The 20,447-nt window shown below is 42.8% G+C and overlaps 1 protein-coding gene and 1 long non-coding RNA gene across 2 annotated transcripts in view; one reads left to right on the top strand and one right to left on the bottom strand.

The window, feature by feature from the left end:
• The window catches only part of LOC146405986 (uncharacterized), a 436,419-nt gene that overhangs the window by 226,968 nt on the left and 189,004 nt on the right, over positions 1-20,447 (top strand). The window lies entirely within an intron of this gene.
• The window catches only part of IL20RA (interleukin 20 receptor subunit alpha), a 35,918-nt gene continuing 23,415 nt past the window's right edge, over positions 7,945-20,447 (bottom strand). Inside the window, exons 5-9 of the mRNA XM_013992536.3 lie at positions 17,801-17,979; positions 15,966-16,141; positions 14,993-15,137; positions 11,768-11,907; positions 7,945-9,495 (exon numbers count right to left, since the gene is read on the bottom strand). Coding sequence (XP_013847990.3) covers positions 8,698-9,495; positions 11,768-11,907; positions 14,993-15,137; positions 15,966-16,141; positions 17,801-17,979 — 1,438 coding nt within the window. The 3' untranslated portion in view covers positions 7,945-8,697. The remainder of the gene's footprint in view (positions 9,496-11,767; positions 11,908-14,992; positions 15,138-15,965; positions 16,142-17,800; positions 17,980-20,447) is intronic.

Genomic DNA, 20,447 nt, shown 5'->3' with positions numbered 1-20,447 from the left:
GAAATTGAAGAAACATTGTAAATCACCTATGCTTTAATTTTAAAAAATCCTCTGGGAAAAAAATAAAAAAGATGATTCCAAATACTTTTTTTCATAGTAGACATTTAGAAAAGACCTTAGAGAGTTCCCGTCATGGCTCAGTGATTAACGTACCCGACTAGTATCCATGAGGATGTGGGTTCTATCCCTGGCCTTGCTCAGTGGGTTAAGAATTCTGCCGTTGCCGTGAGCTGTGGTGTAGGTGGCAGATGTGGCTCAGATCCCGCATTGCTGTGGCTGTGGCATAGGCCAGCAGCTACAGCTCCAATTCAACCCCCAGCCTGGGAACCTCCATATGCTGTGGGTACGGCCCTAAAAAGACAAAAAAAAAAAAAAGGAAAGACCTTTTAGAGACCACCTATTCCAACCTCTAGCCCATGGAGGAATTCTTTCTGTAAAGGCCTTAGCAGAAGCCAGCCTATGCTTCAATCTTCCTGCAACAGGGAACTCAGTACCTCAAATGGTTTTGAATTAAGAGCTGTCACTTAATTGTGGGAAGTCCTTCTTTCCTTGGAACTGAACTCTGCCTTCTAGCAACTCCCAAATGTGTGTCCTAATTCCATTTTCTGCAGCAACAAAGGCTAATGTCCCCATTCATAGGAAAATCCTTTGCATGTAGCAGCTATTAGGGCTTCACTGAATCCTGAATTCCACCTGCCCACCCTTCTCCTTATGTCCTTGTTGCCAGACCCTCTTTGAGAAACTTTCTGGATGTTTCAGCCTTTGTTAAAATGTGATGCTCAGAAGAACTTATGCTCCAGATTTTTGAGACTGGGGTTTAGATGATGAGGGTTGCTAAGAAGAAATACTAGCAAATATCTTAATCATACTTCTGTTTATACCTTGTTTGGGGGAAGGTTAAATGTTTAAAGTTTATCATTATGCCTCAATTAAAGGTGTCTCCACTTGAAAGTGTTCAAATCTGTAATTTTGCAAATCTTTCATTTTGGAAGCTGCTGGCCACAAGCTGGCAGGAAATATGGGATTTAGGAAAAGCAAACACATTCTATTTGCCAGTGGTCACTAAGCATGTGTAACCAAGGCAAGCTTATTTATTTACAGAAAGGAACAGTTAGCTGGAGTGTAAAGGCAAAGCATTTAAAAGCCCTAATCCTTCCTCCTTGCATACTAAAATCAGCAGAGATCAACTCTCAGCTGCTTCATAAGGAAGGGATTAGTCTACACTATGTAATTTTTGTCAGCCGGACTGCCTGCCTGCTTGAGATCTTACTTACTAATTCATTATTACCTGTGAGTAAGAGAAGTTGCTTGCATTTCGGAAGTTGGAGTGAATCACGTGTTCTCGTCATTTCCTGCCGGGCTCAGGTATTCGCTCCTTGAATAAAGGCCGTTCTCAGAAAAAGTCAAGGTTTGCAGGGCATGCCCTTCCCCGTGGGAACCCAATGAACCAATTTGTCAGCCATTATTTCCTGTTCAGAATTTTAGACATAATCAAAACTTGGGAAACTAAGAAGCTTTGTAAACAGAATATTGCCATCAAATACTTGTTTCCAACTTGCGAGGGAAAATGCCTGAGAACTCTCATGATTGCAAATACTTTACAAATAATACAACGCTGACACTGATTATGGAACCTATGAGAATTCAGGGGCTTTGGGGTTCCGTTGTTGTTTTTCTTAATTAAATATATACATTCTAGGACATAGATGATATATGCGCACAGTTTAACGAAGAATCATCAAAGGAATACTGTGTTTCTACCTTGTTTAAGGAGGCCGTTGTTAATTCCACCGAGGCCTCGTGTGCTCCCATCCCCTTCAGTCCACGGGGGAACCAGGATCCTGCACTTTGTGTTAATCATTTCCTTGCCTTTATAGTTTTACCACATGCATGTGACTAGTGTCGAATTTTGTATGGTTTGAGATGTTATATAAATGGACTTATCGTCTGTATCTTCTTTTAGGAATCACCCTTTTTGCCAGGTGGAGATGTGGTTCATTCATTTTCACAGCTTCCTCCTGCTCATACATCCACTCATGCTGTGTGAGGCACTCTTCTAAGAACTTTAAATACATTGATTCCTTTAAACCTCCAACAACCCTATGAGGTAGGGAGAATTGTTATCCCCATTTCATAGATGAGGGAATTTGGTCCCCAAAGCTTAAATAAATTGCCTAAGCTAATGTGGATGAAAAATGTCTCCTGCCACAGTCCCACGGTGCTCCCTGAGGGGATTCAGGACGGAGGAAAGCAGGACACGCCTCTGGATAGTTAAGATGCACATCAAAGGAATGATTTCAACGAGTCCAGACTCTTGCATCTTCCCATACATGGAAAAGTGCTAAGTTCATTAATTTAAGATGTCTCCTTTTCTTTAATTAATGGTAATCTTTTGATTTCTGACTACCTGGTTTTTGTTGCAGAAACGCCTCTGTATCCTGCCTCCCTCCTTACCCCTTCAGAGTGGTCCTTCATTGCTATTCCAAAAACTGTCTCCAGGGCTAAAGTACTAAGAAAGTCTGCTGAGTAAAACAGAATTCTCAACTTGCAGGCTGGGCAATGCTTTTCCATCAAAGGTCTGTATATCCTCTTTTAGTCAAATGCTGCCTCATTCTTTTAAAAGCACAAAGTGGACAAGTTGAATGAAGATCCAATGTGCTAGGCATTGGGGGGAGTTGGGGTTAAAATTCTTTGGGGGGGAAGTTGGGATTAAAATTCTCACTGATATTTTCCCCTCTCACATTAAATGTTCTGAAGTACCTGCATTTCAAATCAATTTCAGACTGGGGAAGGACACACTTCATGAGAAAAAATTGTGATATGTAAATTATCTTAACTCTGTGAGACCTCTAAGAGCAGCGACTAGTTCATTTGGCCTATAGAAATCCTTTCCAGGGACAGGCAAATGACGAGTGGTATTTATCCCCAGCTCTGTTCATTGTCTCCATGACCTGGGTGTGAAAACACAAGCATGAGCCATATGTCCATCTTCTGAGTTGATGGGAAGCCTCCAAATACCGCTTAATCCAGAAGATAACAGATTGAGACATCAAAAGAAATCTGTTGAGGAAGTCAGGGAGAAAATACCTCATCTGCTTCCAAAATTAGCAAAGTGCCAGAGACAGAATTTTAGGGAAACACAAGAATAGGCAGCCTTTCCTGAGGCCAGAAGGAATCTCCTTCAACCAGGACAAACATCACGAAACATCCCAGCCCTCGCCCCCTCCTAAAGGGGGCCTTGGATGAAGCAAAGCTTTCGAGACCTTAACCAGCCATCTTTGCTGGCATTCAGAAATGAAAACCAACCTGAAGATTTGTTAAAGATCAAAACTAGTAAAGTACAGGCGTTTCCCTTGTGGCTCAGCAGTATCCATGAGGAAGCCAGTTCGATCCCTGGACTCTCTCAGTGGGTTAAGGATCCAGGGTTGCAGTGAGCTGTGGTGTAGGTTGCAGACACGGTTTGGAGCTAACGTTCCTGTGGCTGTGGTGTAGGCTGGCAGCTATAGCTCCGATTCGACCCCTAGCCTTGGAACTTCCATATGCTGCAGGTGCAGGCCTAGAAAGACAAAACAAACAAACAAACAAACAAAACAAAACCACAAACAAACTAGTAAAGTACAAAAGAAATCTCGTAGCTTCCACAGGCAAAGGAATCTGGAAGAAAATCAGCAATAAACATAAATGTTTATCCAGGATTTACAGTGAAAGCTAAGACTGCTTTCAAGCACCTGTCACTCAAGCTCTTGAAGACTGTAAGAGGAAAAGTAGTCAAAACTAAGCATGGGGGGGAATGGGGGAAGAAAATTAAAAGGCGTTCCCAATGTGGCTCAGCAGTTAATGAATCTGACTAGCATCCATGAGGATGCCCGTTCGATCCCTGAGCTTGCTCAGTGGGTTAAGGATCTGGCGTTGCCCTGAGCTGTGGTGTAGGTTGCAGAGGTGGCTTGAATCCCATGTTGCTGTGGCTGTGACATAGGCTGGCAGCTATAGCTTCAATTCGACTGCCTGGGAACCTCCACATGCCTCAGATGAAGCCCCAAAAAGACAAAAAAAAAACCCCAAAAAACAAAAAACTAAGCACAGGGGAGTCTAATACCTCAAGGGGAGGATAAATGACCATCTCATAGTCACCCAGCCACTCTGCAAAGATAGTGATTGCCAGGAAGTAACATTTTGCAAAGGTTCAGTTGTCTTTAAAGGAGTCATGTCCCTTTGCTCTTAATAATGCCAACTTTTGGTTGCTGTTTGACTAAAAATTTTTTAAAGCATTAAATTTAGAAAAATAATTCATAATCTGTCACTTCAATAGTTCTAATTTGAATAAGACTGGTGTTTCATAAAGTTAATCTATGTATAATTAAAATAGTTATATATTTTTGATGGAGTGAAAAGAGCAAGTTATAAAAGAGTTCAATGGGGAAAAATATATACATATATGCACTGAAAGTGTCTGGAAAATTCTATACCGGGATTTATCAATTTAGGCACTATTTTTTGTCTGGATAAGTCTATGTTGGGGGGGGCTGCCCTGGGCATCACAGAATGTGGGATGGTATTTCTTGCTAGCAGAATCCTCCCACTGAGTTGTGACAATGAAACATGTCTCCAATAATTCCTGTTGTGGCTCAGCAGTAACATACCTGATTAATGTCCATGAGGACGTGGGTTCAATCCCTAGCCTCGCTCACTGGGTTTAGGATCCAGCATTGCTGTGAGCTGTGGTGTAGGTTGAAAATGCAATTTGGATCCCATGTTGCTATGGCTGTGGTGTAGGCCAGCAACTGTAGCTCCAATTCGACCCCTAGCCTGGGAACCTCCATATGCTTCGGGTGTAGTCCTAAGGAAAAAAAAAAAAAAATTCTGTGGATATTGCCAAGTGTCTCATGGGGGACAAAATCCCACCCCCCACCCCCAGCTAAGAATCATTTTTCTCCCCTAGTATATTACAGTAGTTAAATCTGAGTGGGAGTATTACAGGTAATTTTTATTTTCTCCTTTACTTCTAGTTTGTCTATGACTGTGTGTCCATTTATTTTCTATAGAAAAAAAGCCACCCTTAAAATGCCCACAACCATTGCAATATTTATTTTAAAAAATTATAGGCACTTTTTTTTTTTTTTAGCAAAGGCTTTGAAAAAGACTGTAGATAGAAAATGTATGGAAGATAAAATGTGAGGAACCATGGAGGAAATTGAAAGTTCTTCCCAAGATAATTGAGCAAAAGTTCATCCCGAGATGTGGGGGCGGAGTGAATGGGCCAGAAAGAATTTGATTTATGACCCAGGTGCCCTGATCTGTAGGGATGGCATCCTTTATTTGATGTTCTCATTAGACTTAGCACGTTGCTAAGGGCTGTACAAATCATTTTTCCCTGCCCTGATTTCCTTTGGGTTGAGCTCAGCCTGGGGGTGCTGGATCGTTCCCCCTGTTGTAGGCGGAGGGAACAGACGTTCCTCTTCATTTGCTACCTTCCCATGTGTGGGACGCAGCACTAGGTCCTACTCACGTTGCAGTGCAGGTGCTTTTATTGTTCACCTAGTTGTTTAGAATTTACGGGATGTGGACATAGAACCACTAGCAGACATTTTCAGGAAGGAAACTCACCTAATGGGGAAGGGAGATGTAAAAATCCTAGAACTGATGAACAGCTAGAGAGAGGATGAAGGTGCTTGTCAAAGATTCTGAAACCTCAACTTCCCAGCTCCACTGGGACCACAGGCCTAGGGATGCAAGGTGGTGAAGCCCCAGAGGATGCTGTCCGGAGCTCCTGAGGCTGTGGCCATGGAAATAACACGATGCATGAAGGCTGCCACTCACAGTCATGCAGCCTAGAACGCCTTCCCTTTCCCCCACGAGAAAGACCTATTGTATGCTCACATTTGAATATGTATGTGTGTGTGTGTGTTGCAAAGTACCAAAGAAACAAAATTTTAAAAGCCTTTAAAATTCAATCCTTCAATCCTTCTGACATGCTTAGAATGACAAGAGATGTGACAGCCACTCAGAATTTTGGATTCTCTTTTACAAAACCACAGACAGATTTCAATTCGAAGGCATAAAGTAGGAAGCTAATCACTATTGTACTTTTAGGTAAGAGAAACAAAGTGAGGCAAACTCCGCCTTTGAATCAAAATAGTCATATGTTTCAATGGCTTCTCTTCCTGGTGCTAAGCACATGTTCTCGCAGTTATTAAAAAGGATGACGAACCCTGAGCACTCACTATGCGCCAGGCATACCATTCTAAGTGTTACCCCTGTTTCATAAAGACATTTAGGACATCATAGGTTCTCAATAAATATATTTCCAAGGAAGTGAATCAGCCAAACAATCATCAATCGGTTTATTTTCTTTTTGCTCTTTTTTTGCTTTTTTTTTTTTTGCTTTTTTTTAGGGCTGTGCCTGTGGCATGTGGAGATTCCTAGGCTAGGGGTTGCATCAGAGCTACAGCTGCCAGCCTACACCACAGCCACAGCCACGCAGGATCCGTGCTGTGTCTATGACCTACACCGCAGCTCATGGCAATGCCAGATCCTTAACCCACTGAGCCAGGCCAAGGGTCAAATCCACATCCTCATGCATCCTCATCAGGATCCTTAACTGCTGAGCCACAAAGGGAACTCCTCTTTTTGCTCTTAATAGCGACTCATTCTTTTCCACTCCCAAATTTCTTTTTACAGTAATAATACATTTGTTTTCCAAAACTGGCAGTTTTGAAGCAAATGGTGAAGGAGAGGTGGATAGTTACTGTAATTTAACTAGGGTGGATTGCTTCATGATATACTTTTGTTCTCACAGTAAATTATGTCAAATTTTTAATATACTCTCTTACATATTTATTTCATAATAAATATGTTCTTCAAAACGGGCAGAGTCATTTTTACCAAGATTGAGAAGAACAGAACACTCTAGTTAATAAAATTATGTTCTAAATTAAACCATTAGATCAGAAACTGTTTGGATTTGTGGACAATCTCAAAAGACCATGACTTCAGAATCCATTTCTCCTACCAGGATTGTCTGCCTGTGCCAAGAATACAAATGAGTAAACAGGAATGATGTCTGTTTTCCTGAAAGAGCCTCAGTGGGTTATGAGTTCATGATGAAAACAAATGTATATTAAGGCAAAGCATGTGAAATTGCTATTTCTGCAGGATGAAAACAGTCAAACATCAATAATTTTATGTGGTTCAATTTCACAGAGTCTGTCGTATTTTAAAGCAGTGTGACTATCAAATTCAATTTTCTAAACAAATGGTGCAGGAGATGGGAGTTGTTACCCGAATTTAACGAGGGTGGTACATTCGTTTCCACAGTAGGTTATATCAAATTTTTAATACACTCTTCATTACATAGTAATTTAACTTATCTTTATGTCCTTATTGATTGATTGATTTCAAGATTATATAGAGGTGCGATATTCATTCACACACATCCTAGGGAGTCTCTGAGGCACTGCCCATTCAGATATAATCTTTAACGTTGCAATAGTAACAGTGATTCAGCTACTAAGCATGTTCTAGTTTACTGACTGTGTAAATATCTTAAAAAAAACATATTCCCAGAAATAAATGTATCATTCTATTATAACAGGTGGCATTTTCTTTCAGGTTAATTCCCTACTGAGAAGCCCCTACTAAGTTACCGAAAGGACATTTTCTGACTACAAAATAATAATAGCAATTTATGTTTACACTCGAGAAATTCTCCTAAAGTCTTAATATGGCCACTTAAAATAGCCCAAAGTATGTGATATCAAGAAGATCTGTGCCTGATTTATTCAGTCTGAACATGGATTATTATGATTGAATAGTAGGTTAGGGTCTTTAAATGTGACAACTTCCCACCCACTAGGTGGTATTTGTATGTTTTAAGTATCTCATCATTCTGACAGTAAACCAAATTCTAAAAAAGTAGCACTTATACAGTGAATGGTCTGCAGGAAATTTTTTTTAGAGTAAGCTATTTTATTTTTTTCTTTATATATGTATAATACATAAAGTATAGTAGATTTACAGTGTTGTACCAATTTCTGCTGTATAGCATAGTGACACACACATATACATTCGTCCTTCTCATATTATGTTCCATCATGTTCCCTGTGTTGAGATTGGATATAGTTCCCTGTGTTATACAGCAGGACCTCATTGCTTATCCACTCTAAATGTAATACTTTGCACCTACCAACCCCAAACTCCATATCCACCCATCCCCTCCCCTCTCCCCCTTTTGCAACCACAAGTCTGCTCTCTATGTTTGTCTGTTTCTGATAGGTTCATCCGTGCCATACTTTTCACTGTGTTATACACCGGGTAAGGGCCCAGAAAATAACTGTCCTAGGGTGTTTGTAAGAAAATCCTAAATAAAGAGGTCACAAGCCATTCATCTGAATAAATTCTGCATCTAATTTGACCAATGTTTTTGAATATTTCTTGGGTACAGAGAGTGGGTCATCCACCACACTGGGTGCCCACCATCGCTGCAGGAGACGCATCACTGCAGGTGCCCACCCACGGGACCCAACCACCCATATGAGGCAGAATGAAACAAGTGCTATGAAAACAGAAGAAATAAAAAATTCTCCCTGACACAGAAATCTGAGTAAACCTCTCTCTCAGGTGCCTACTTCTTCAGTCACTCATCTAATTTGCACGCAGTGTCTTGTTGCGGTAGAGGTGTGGCAAGAGGAGGTTTGCGTATTAGTCTTCCATCTGTATGAATAAGCCCCATTCCTCCATAAATTGCACGAGATAGGCTGCACTGTCTCCCGGTGCCGTGTCTGGAACCTGTTCCTCATAAAGTCTAGCCAAGAGGCCCTCCTCTGCGAGCCCCTCGGACTCAGGGTACCCACATCCCTCCGAGTGGTGTTCAAAGCTGGATAATGAAGGTATACACAGCCTGCCAGTCCGAGGGTCCCAATCGACCAGCGTGGTCGAAGGCTCTTCCTCGGGCCCCTCCTCTGTATCCATGTGCCCTTGTGGCAGGTGCTCCAAGTCTCTGAGCTGAGGGGTGTATGGATACAGCTGTGTTTGTGGGTGCAAGTTGGCCAAAGGTGGCTGTTGCTCAAATAACTTTCCCCGTTGGGATGCCTCCTCCTGTGGGTTGGACTCCTGATCTCCAGGGCCCAGGGAAACGTCATTGAAAGTTCTCACATTGTATTCATACTCAACGACTGTTTTGTCTGTGGGCATTGTTCTGCTGGGTGGCTCCTGTTGCCTTAGGGAAGTTCCTCTGGCGGTTTCCTCAGGGTCACACACAATGTCCATCAACTGTGAAGCATACCCCAGGTGTCTCACCTCCATTTCCTCCCAAGGGGGCTCCTTGTCCTCAATGGGCTCATTCAGGCCCCACACATCATCACTTTTTTCTATCACGCTTATATCCTTCTGCGAAGCTTTATTAGACTCCTCCAAAATATTGAGGGTGATAAAGTTAATCACAATTTTTTCAGCAGGTACAAAGAACCTTCTGTCAAATTCATTTCCATAGATCAAAATCTATAAAGAGAGAAGAGAATGGTTTTCACCTTTTCACTTTCGAGAGATATTAAAAGCCGCTGTTAAGTAGAATTTATACTGTCACCAGATAGTTTTTAAAGATCTATTCTTACCAGCTTATGGAGGTGAAAGCTATGTTTGGAATATACAAGAAACCTCACTCATCTGGAGGCAAGAGACCCAAGATGCAGGAAATGTATGAAATACATATGGCAGTGAAAGGTGGTTCACTGGGTGGTCCTGATTCAGTCCAAGGATCAGAGTGAGACTGCCCCCTCCTCTCACTGGCTAAGGGGATTCAGAGGGGTTGTTTAACTTCTCAAGTCTCGGTTTTTAATTCTGTACAATCAGAATTTCTGCTATGTCAGGAGTGGTGAAGACTGATAGAATTTTTGAAATCACTTTGTTAATCAGAGTTTACTATGTATTTATCAATAAACCATGGTTACCTGTGCTGCCAGCCCTGCTTTTTTATATACTCTGGACAGAAAATGTAGAAGGGAATGAAAACTGGGTATAAAAAGGGAAATAAGTATGTGATTAGAGATGCTTTTACTTACTTTCCCTGTACATCAGGCTATATTAGGCTCAAAAAGGGATATTCACCTGCCAGTTTATAGCAGATAGGGAAACTCTAAATTATGTCAAGAAAACTTGTTTAAGATTAAAATTTTGCTGAGGATATATGGAAGGTGCCTATTTAGATTGTCAATGATAAATTGTGTTACAATCCTCATTGTCCGCCCTCTGATGTGGTTTCATTCAACATTCTTATTCTTATTCTTATTATTTTTGCCTTTTTCTAGAGCCACACCCGCGGCATATGGAGGTTCCCTGGCCAGGGGTCAACCTCTGAGCCAAGATGGGAACTCCTCATTCAACATTAAAAAGTAGGAATGGGAGTTCCCGTCGTGGCTCAGTGGCTAACGAATCAGACTAGGAACCATGAGGTTGCGGGTTCGATCCCTGGCCTCACTCAGTGGGTCAAGGATCCTGCGTTGCTGTGGCTGTGGTGTAGGCCTCCATATGCTGTGTGTTCGGCCTTAGAAAAAGACAAAAAAAGAAAAAAGTAGGAACGTCAACCTCACTCTTTCATGAAATTTTTGGTTTCAAAAAGTCACAAGCAATCAGTTCTCCTGTGCTTTTTCCCTCCCAGGAAAGATCTCCCTATGTCATTAAAAAGCTAACCCTGAAACCTAAGTGCCGGCAGAATAATGACAACATTTAAAAACTGAACTAACAGGAATGCATGTATGCACTGTGTACACACGAACATGTATTCTGATAATTCCCCAAGAAATCATTTTTAATTTTCAAATATGCTCAGTCCTGGGGAAGCCTTTAGTACCTGGTCCAGAAGCTTCAGGTTTGTTCCCTCTTCTACGTTCCGGCTTCTCCTTGCGGTGAATGAGTAAGTCCTGGCCACTTCCCTCCCAAACGTGTCTCTACTCCCCATCGGTCTTCAGCCCTCCTACCTCCCACTCATTTCCTCTCCTGGACAACTGCCACAGTCTCCCAGCTGCTTCTTTTGCATCTAGTCTTCCTCTCTATCAAGGCGTCTTTAGCTCTACCCAGTTGTATCTAAAACACCATATTGACTGTGACGATCCCAACTCAAAACCCGACGGAGATGTCTATTTGCAAACACAAGAAAGCCCGAAGTCCATAGAATAGAATAAGAGCCCAACCCTCCTGTTATCCGGCGCCTTACCCCGCCCCCAGTCTCACCTTTCATAGCTCTCCAGCTCCTTATTGTTTAGCACTATGACGTGAGGTTTCCCAAACGTCCACCCACTGTTGTCCCTGCTGTTTCTTCTGCCTGCACTAGGTGTCCTAACTCTTACTAACCTTTTATAGCCAAGCCCAGGCAGGCAACTTCTCCTGGTCCCCCAGGTAGGGTGCCAGTGCCCCCCTTGTACCCCCAAGAGTCCCCAGGACCTGCTTTCATCTTAGCCTTCACATATCATTTTAAAATTCTAGTCCCCAACTAGACTTAAGCTTCTGGAGAGGCACGGATCCTGACTCAATTTATCTGTGTACCTTAAGATCTAGTCTAGTCTGGTCATTAAATATAAAATCTCTGTCCAAGTTAAGGAATCTTTCTCTTTGGTTATGTTGGTGAGTTAATTTAGGACTGAAAGTGTTTTTAATTCATCAGGTCTTTCACTTGAAACTCACTCTGCCCATAAGAGGATTGATGTCTGTTCTAGAGCCCCCTTTTCTATCTTCCTGGAGGTGTGTGGTTATGCCTCCTACCACGCGAAGCACTCACCAGATTTGCTGGGTGTTTCTCTTTGCCGACATGGGTATATCTGTACATGAAGTAGCCCGTCACGGAAAAAATAAACACGGTAACAGATATGGGCAAGACATACCAGAAGATGATTTTAACCTTCAACTCTGATGTTTGATCTGTGAAAAGAAAAAAAAAGTGGGGGGGGGGGCGTAGAGAATTGTGATTTCGTGTGGTGGGAAAACACTGGCAATGTCAAGAGGCTTTGGGTAGGTCTGTTACATTTAGGAATTCAGTTTTCTCATTTATAAGATGAGAAGCTGGAGCTGGATGTTCTAAGGGTCCCAGAATTCTCACTCTCTCTGACCATAGATGGTCCTAAGGAATCATTGGGACTTGTCTCAGACCTTTACAGCCAGGCCACCTTAACAGCCGAGGCCAGTAGATATTCCAAAATTTCATGTCTGCCTCTGCGATTCATGATGGTTTTATATTAGAAAGTAAGAGTGTGTCTGATATTTAGGCAACTCGCAGCACTTCAAACCAAACAACAAACCCTCCTGTGAAGCTCCCATTAAGCTGCCCCACATTCCATGCCACTCATGGGCTCAATCTTTTCTGTATATTCGGGAAAGGACAAGAAAGTATGGCTTCCCCTCTGTGTGACAAACAAGCATCCTTACACAGTTGACCCGACTTTCTGGTAGGGCTGGAGGTTGAGGATCTGTGTGGGGAGGGGGCTGAACTGGTGTGTGCTGCGAATGGCAGCAACTCCCTTCTGGGTAGGCTCACGGTGAGTTTAAAAGTTCATAGAGGAAAGAAAAGATCTAGTGAATAGTTTTAAGAGAAGCCACCAGGGCTCACCACCGATCAGACTGTATGGCTGATGGATAGGACTCATGGGGATTAATTTATATTTGCTCATCTCCTGTGGGATAGTTGGAAACCGTGAGGGTTAATTTTATGTGTGAACCTGGCTAGGCCACAGTACCCAGTTATCTGGCCCAAGATTATTCCAGATGTTTCTGCGAAGGCACTTTTTAGATGAGGTGAGCATTTACATTAGTAGACTTGAATAAAGCAGATTACCCTCTATAATGTGGGTGGGCCTCATCCAATCAGTTGATGGCTTTGATAGAAAAAAAGACTAATTTCCTTCTCTGCCTGGAAGGAAGAGAGAAGTCTGCCAGCCAATCACCTTCAGTTAAGAACTGCAACATCAACTCTTCCTTGGGTCTTCAGTCTGCTGGCCTGTCCTACAGACTTTGAATTTGCTAGCCTCCCAAATCATGCGAGCCAAGTCATTAGAAACAAGTCTCTATCTCAATGTGTGTATGCATATAAAGATTACGTATATTGTGTTCTCTGGAGAACCCTAATACAGCAGTAAAGAAGAAGCAGCTTTAGCACAGTTCAAGCACATTCCTTACATACTAACACAAGCAGCAGGAGTGTCGTGGGAGCATTGTAATCCATGTAATCTCTCCTAGTCCTGGGAGAAAGGAGCCAAGTCCCTGCTTGGTTAACTATCTAGTTCAAAAGTCAAAATAGAAGTGGCATAGGCTTCTGGTCAATAATCGTGGGAAAGGTCCAGGCATGAGGGTCCAACAGCAGAATCTTCCATCCCATAAAGCACATCTGTCAACAGGTTTCACATTGAAAGGTACCAATAATACAGATGTCGTAGGTGGCAGAGCATCACTTGCCCTTCTTTCGGGCTACAGACAACTCATCCATCCTCTTAATACAATCCCTGGCCTCTGGACCAAACTCGCCCTCAATAAAAAGAGCCACGACAGCAGTGACTGATGGCACTCAAGGTACACCAGCACATGTTAGCAGCAATCAACTAATAAACCGTATCTGTATTTTTATTTTTAGGAATTGGGGAGAGCAGAAATATTTTTTCAAGGAATAGTCCCAACAGAAGTAATAGTTTTTGAAAAATTAGTCCTTTGTAGAGGTGTCTTGGAAAGGTATCTGGGATGATCTAATAGCTAGGATATCACGAAAAAAGTCAGAACCTGAAATGGTACCTCATAACTTTGTTACTTCTCTAGGACTGGTGAGAAAGTCGGCTCCCAGTGCCTACCCAGAAGTATTTAATTTAATCTGCACTTTAGTTGCTTTAGTTCTGCCAAGAGCTTAAAGGATTTCCACTGGAAATTCATTCCCACCATTTGGCCACCGATCGAGCTGTTAGTAAACAGAACACTTGTTCCAAATACAAACATGATTTCCTCAATCTGCTTTGTTTTGTCTTTTGCTTGTTTTGTCCTTTAATTTTCTTTGACATCTGGTAGAGAACCCTTTGTTTTAAAGGGCAAGGTAAGCTCTTCCCTTTTGATATGTACTCACAAAATTCCCTTTTTATTCCTTGGGACAGTTTCATCTCAAACTGTGGGAGGCATGAGGGGAGAGGAAAATGGGTTCTGTCACCATTCCTGCCCCCCAGCTGGTGATGGAACTGAGGCTTGGGGAAAATGGTTGTGACACTTGTCCTAGCCCAGCTCTTTTGGAAGAGAGAAATAGAAGAATGGATGAAGAGCCATTCAACGAAGCTAAACTTTAGGATTTATTTTCAATTTGCAGGTTTTGAGTTCAAGGTCCTTCTACCCCGAGGAACAATAAAATAAATGCCAAGCTTCCAACTCCAGTCTCCTATCAGGAACAAGAACCTTTAATCACATCTCCTTGGCAGCCAAGTTCAGAAAATGCGAGGAGACAAGAAAAAGGAAAGAGAGAGAAGCAACTATCAGAGCAAGGGCATAACTACCGGATTGCTGGTCCTGGGCCCTCGCACAGCCAGGGAGCAATATCTGAACACAACGTGCAGAGCCTATAATTTGTATTTCCAACGGGGAGCAGAGGACTCTGTCTTAGAATGTTCCTAGGATACCATTCTGTTTCTAGCAATGAAATCATCAGATGTTCTTAAAGACCACAGTCCTTCTACTGATCAGAGTGAATACAGCTCTAAAGGAGAAAAACTATGTGAGACACTCTTATTTCCCAGGGCAGAGTCTTGTTGGCACTGACACCAGGACTGGTGCTGAGAGTGCCCCAAGAGGTGAAACCCCCCTCCCTTCTGTGAACCAAGTTCAATGGCAGAGTCCCAGGCTGCCCAATGCATTTCTGGTGAGGGTTCTTTCTGCTTTTGTTTCCATCTGTTTCCAGTAGACATGGATTTGCCCAAACTGTGTCTACACTGCCATACGTCTTCCAGTTTCAGCAGATTTCCCTCCTTGGACTGTCAAAGCTTACCTTTCAAAGTGCTGACACACTGCTTCTCAGAAGGCCGAGCGAGGCGAGGAGGGCCTGGGACCAAGGACTCCACAAGGACGCAGTACACAGTGTCTGGCTCCAGCCAGCTGAGCACCAGCGTATGGTTCGTCACACACTGGGACCACTAGATGGGGAAGCGTGAACAGCGGTTAGAGCCAAGGATCTCCAGTACCACCCCAGACAAATAACTCCGGGAGAAAATCAAAGACCGAGGACCATGAAGTCCTTGACTGTCACTACAAGCTTTCTTTCCAGCAAGAGCTTTGAAAGACCCTTTTCCCTCAGCTCAAGAGGGCGGGGTCAGGAGCTGGACAAATTCTGGGTACAATTCTACATCATAACGTGAAGAAGGATTTCTTCTTTTTTTTTTTTTTGTCTTTTTGCTATCTCTTGGGCTGCTTCCACGGCATATGGAGGTTCCCAGGCTAGGGGTTGAATCGGAGCTGTAGCCACCGGCCTACGCCAGAGCCACAGCAACGCGGGATCCGAGCCGCGTCTGCAACCTACACCACAGCTCACGGCAACGCCGGATCGTTAACACACTGAGCAAGGGCAGGGACCGAACCCGCAACCTCATGGTTCCTAGTCGGATTCGTTAACCACTGCGCCACGACGGGAACTCCAGAATTTCTTATTCAACTTCATCCTGTTCTTGCTAATATTTTTTCTTTCTTGGCGAGTGACTGACAGATATTAAGCAAGTAAAAACCCTCCATCAAAGCGAGCTGGCCGTTGGTTGACACGCCAGCAGCAATCTTACAGCAGAGACTTTCTGTAAAGGAAATTGAAGGACGTTCTCTAGGTTTTCCACACGTCAGCATTAGTTGTATCTTGTATGGCCTCGCTTTTGAATATCACACCTTCCCAGATTCACATGTTGAGAAGTGAAGCAGCAGGGCTGTGCATTCCAGAGTTAGCTGCAAAAAGTGACCCCGTTTTATCTCAGGCTTACCATTCTATTTGATTTAGTATTATATATGGACACATTATACTTCAGATTAGAGTATATTTGTTGCATGGAAATAGAACTTTCTTCTGGATTTTTCTTCCACTTCTCTGGAGCAGTCAGAACAATAGAAATGGATTTCTCATCAGTAGTCAGAGCAACCTCTGGTGGGCCAATTTGTGCTGAAAGGGGAGAGGAGAGGGAATTACCATATTCAGATTAGAAATCACTTTAGATAAGACTACAATATAGTCCTCTGGGGCTTAAACCTCCAAAACCCACCCTCTGATCTGCCATGCCTCAGATGCTCTAAGCTGGACCCAAGTTATGCCAGGTCTTGAAACAATCATTTCACACACCCTGATACAATGATAAATTCAAGTGTTGTATTTACTTAGTCACATGTAGTTGCCAGCCTCATGGATAAACAATACTTGGGGAGTTCCCCTGGTGACTCAGCGGTAACAAACTCGACTAGTATCCATGAGGACACGGGTTCAATCCCTGGACTCACTCAGTGGGTTAAGGATGCAGTGTTACCATGAGCTGTGGTGTAGGTTATAGACATGGCTTGGATCCTGCGTTGCTGTGGCTGTGGGGTAGGCTGTGGCTCCTATTCAATCCCTCGCCTGGGAACTTCCATATGCCATGGGTGCAGCCCTAAAAAGACAAAAAAAAAAAAAAAAAATTACTTGATGATGGTAAATAAAAAGTATTTGCAACACTCCTGTGACTTGAAACATGGGTGGCAAACAACACTAACAGGATCTGATGTGTTTGTAAAAATCAGAATAGGAAAAATGAAGCACTGCTAAAGACCCTTGGGGATGTAACTTTGGAGAATGATCTAGAACAGAGATTAGCAAACTTTTACCATAGAGGTTCAGACAGTAAATATTTTAGGCTTTGCAGGCCATGTGATCTCTGTTGCAGCTATAATTCATGCAAATGCAAAAGCCCTTCTTAGCTCTTGTTCTGTAGGAAAACAAAAAGGGGCGTGTGTGCTGAGAACATAGTTTGGTCTGAGAACATAGTTTGCTGATCTCTGATCTAGAAGGACAGCAGGGGGAAGGCTCCAGCTCCAGAACGTAGGCAGTGCTTGTACACATCATCATGGCAGCTCTGAGTGGGTCCTCTGTGGCTGAATCAGTCACAGATAAGGGGATAGAAAAATTTAAAAAGCAAATAGCAGGAAGAAGTTGTCTGAATTCTGAATTAGGAATTATGCACCCCACAACCAAGTTTATAACATGAAGAGACTTAGTTTGGCGATCAGAACAATCTTCAACCAACCTATGGACCTACGTTGATGGTTCACAAACCCACAACATTAAAATGAATCTGTCAATTATTCCTCAAATTATATAGTCACAACTAAAGAATAAAACAAAATTAAGGAGTTCCTGCTGTGACACAATAGGATCAGTGGTGTGTCTGGAGCACTGGGATGCAGGTTCGATCCCCAGCCTGGCTCAGTGGGTTAACGATCCAGTGTTGCTGCAGCTGTGGCATAGGTCTCAACGGCCAGTCAGATCTGATCCATGGCCTGGGAATTCCCTATGCCGTGAGGCGGTCAAAATGGAAAAAATATCAAAATTTGATAATATGGACATCTAGGAGAGACATTAGAGATCAGTTGGCCAAACTTTTCGTTTTTAAAGATGAAACTGTGACGTCCAGTGAGGTGAAGCAACTCGGGCTGGTCACTCCACCTGATGGACAGGGTACAGACCAAGCAGACTTCTGGCCTTTAGGGCAAGGCTGACTATGAAGTTGTCTACATAGCGGAGTCCAAGGAACTTGATATTAACACATGTTTAACAGACAACTGTGACACTTACTTTCTAAGAAAGGATAGAATCGTCCAGTTTCTGCCCATTTGGAACAATTCATGCCCCAAATGGCCTTAACTTTGGCATAATACTGATGTTCGTAGTCAGAAGTCTCAACAGAGAGATCACAGTAGGTCCTACTGATATTTCTGCATTCGGATTTATTCAGCCATTTCTTCTGCCCATATCTGCTGAGAAGGAAACTGAATTAACAATGAGGTGCTCTCGCTGCTTTACAATAGGAAAAAACCAGTCATTATATAAAACTGAATGGAACTTAAGACCTTCTCTTCAGCACAACAAAAGGCCCTGTCATTGAGATAAAAAAGAACCTACTTTTGCTGCTGGCAATTTTTTTCATTAGCTGTCAGGCAGGAACATGAGTCAGAGTTTCTGTAATCACCTTTCTTTTCTGTGAATTATAATATGGATAGTACATTTTGAAAGCAGGTACTTTATCATTATTCTTGGGCTACAGTAAAAATTTTACATACTATGCGATCAATTCTTCTATATAAATTTTTAATCCACCATGTGTACCAAGGTCAGTTTGATGGGTCTTTTTTTTTTTTTTTTCCTTCCTGATGGGTTGTTTTAAGTAGTGATTTTTTTTCATGGAAGAAAAATTACCTGGATAGTCTCATAAAGTTTAAAAACCTACTTGTCCTCAAGGGTTTCGGGGAAAATTCACTAGATTGGAGTGTATACCAAAATCTGCATTTTCAATAATCATAGCAAGGATGATGGCATTAACTAGGCTGCTCATATTGATTTTTCCTCTCCTTTATTAAAAACATAACAGCCACAGCAAATAAGGAGGGGGAAATATTTTTAGCACTTCTCAGGTGGGAGAGACTGACATTGAGAATAACTGAGATGGGATGAGCCAAGTGAAAGAGACAGGGTTGCCTGAGAGGTTACTGAAAGCATTAAAGCAGGTAAGTCAGGCTTTTCGAAAGCTAACCCTGGTGGTGGCAAGGGGAATGAAATGGGTCAGGAGTGGCAGACTGGGGAGTAGTTGAGAGGATGCTGGAGTGGGCCTGGTGGAAGAGGTAGATGGCTTGGACAAGGATGGTGGCAGTAGAATGAATGATAGAACAAAAGGAAGAAACAGTAGGAGTCAGGGCTTGGTGACTGAGAGCATGTAAGAGATGCGGGACCGAAGGTATTAAGGATCTTTCTGTCCAGAGAGATGGATGGAACGGCTGTTAACAGATAAGGAACGCAGAGGAAGAGTGAGCCTGGGAAATGGGGAGTGGGGGTGGGGGGCAGGAGGAAGGAAAGATAATGAGTTCAGTTTTGACCTGTCGAGCTCAAGACATGTCAAAGGTAATGAAGGCAGATGCCCAGAAGGCTGCGGAGCTCAGGAGAGAGGCATGAATGGAAGGTGATGATGTTGAAATCGATGGCATAAATCTGCTCATTGAAGGCATAGGCATGAATGAAACTATTCAGGGAGACAAAGCAAAACCTCGGATAAAATTTCAGGAGCATCAAGATTGAAAGGTGAGATGCAAAGTACACTTAGAAATAGCAGCTGAAGAGGAAGAAGGAAAAACAGACATCCTGGAAGTCGAAGGAAGACTGTTGAGGAGGAGGAATGTCTATTTTATCGAGTATCACCAAAGCTTAAGGGTGTTTTCCCTTTTCAGAATATGGCAACAGAGTCCTGAAAGGCAATGTCTCCTAAGCATCATAGCTGCCAGAAAACATTAGAAATGCAATTAGATCTTGTTGACCAGCTTCTCCATCTAAGCAATCACCATACCGAGGGGCTTTCAGACTTTCTTTCACTGTGTGCCGCAGAAGGAAAGACCTTTCACGTTGTGACCCAGTTCCTATGTATGTACTAAAACAAAGGTTTGTCGACTGAAAAAAAAAGCACAACCTAAAAGTTGAGAATTATGTGTTATTGGGAGGACAAAACTGAGGACTTAAGCCTGGACGCAGCTTCTCAGATAGGTCTAAGGGACTGCTCCAAAGAGGTAGGGGAGGTGCCAGGATATGTAGTTTTTGCAACAAAGACCAGGTAGTCAGAATTTCAAAAGGTTACTGTTAATTAAAGAAATCCAGACATCTCAAGTTAATGAATATAGTGCTTTTCTATGTGTGGGACAGATGCAAAAGTCTGGGCTCACTGAAATCATTCCTTTGATTTGCACCTCAGCTATGGGGGCCAGTATTCTGGGTTTCCCATCCTGAGTTTCCTCAGAGTGCATCACTAGGGGGTGGCTTCAGTGGCTGATGGCTTGATGGAGGGCATCCTGTTTCCATCGTGGGTTCCCTCAGGGTACACCACTGGGGCGACTGCAATATGATGGCTTGGTGGCTGCAACATCCTTTGTTTGCTGATATGGCAGGCAACATTTTTTGCACTCACAGGTTGTATAATACCTAAGCTTTCTGATGTGCCAGGCACTTCATTATTTTATTTTCCATTCTAATCCACTCCACGCCATTCCAACCCTTTCCATTGCAAGAATGTTAATCATATCTCTCAAAATTGATTTCATGGCCCAACAACAGGTCTTGACTTGTGGGTCTGAAAAATGTTGCCATCACTAATTTGACCCTTTCTCCTCCAATGTCCTTGCTCTGCCAAGGACAGGGCGGCTTCCTGTGGCAGGTGCTGATGAAGGAGAAATGCTCTTTACTG

Source organism: Sus scrofa, chromosome 1, assembly GCF_054392235.1.
Source record: "Sus scrofa isolate SSC_HxYL_T2T_F1_AM1 chromosome 1, Sscrofa_HxYL_maternal_Yorkshire_Landrace_v2.0, whole genome shotgun sequence".
Taxonomy (NCBI): domain Eukaryota; kingdom Metazoa; phylum Chordata; class Mammalia; order Artiodactyla; family Suidae; genus Sus; species Sus scrofa.
The sequence above is the reverse complement of the archived record's forward strand: the minus strand, read 5'-3'. Positions and strand labels throughout refer to the sequence as shown.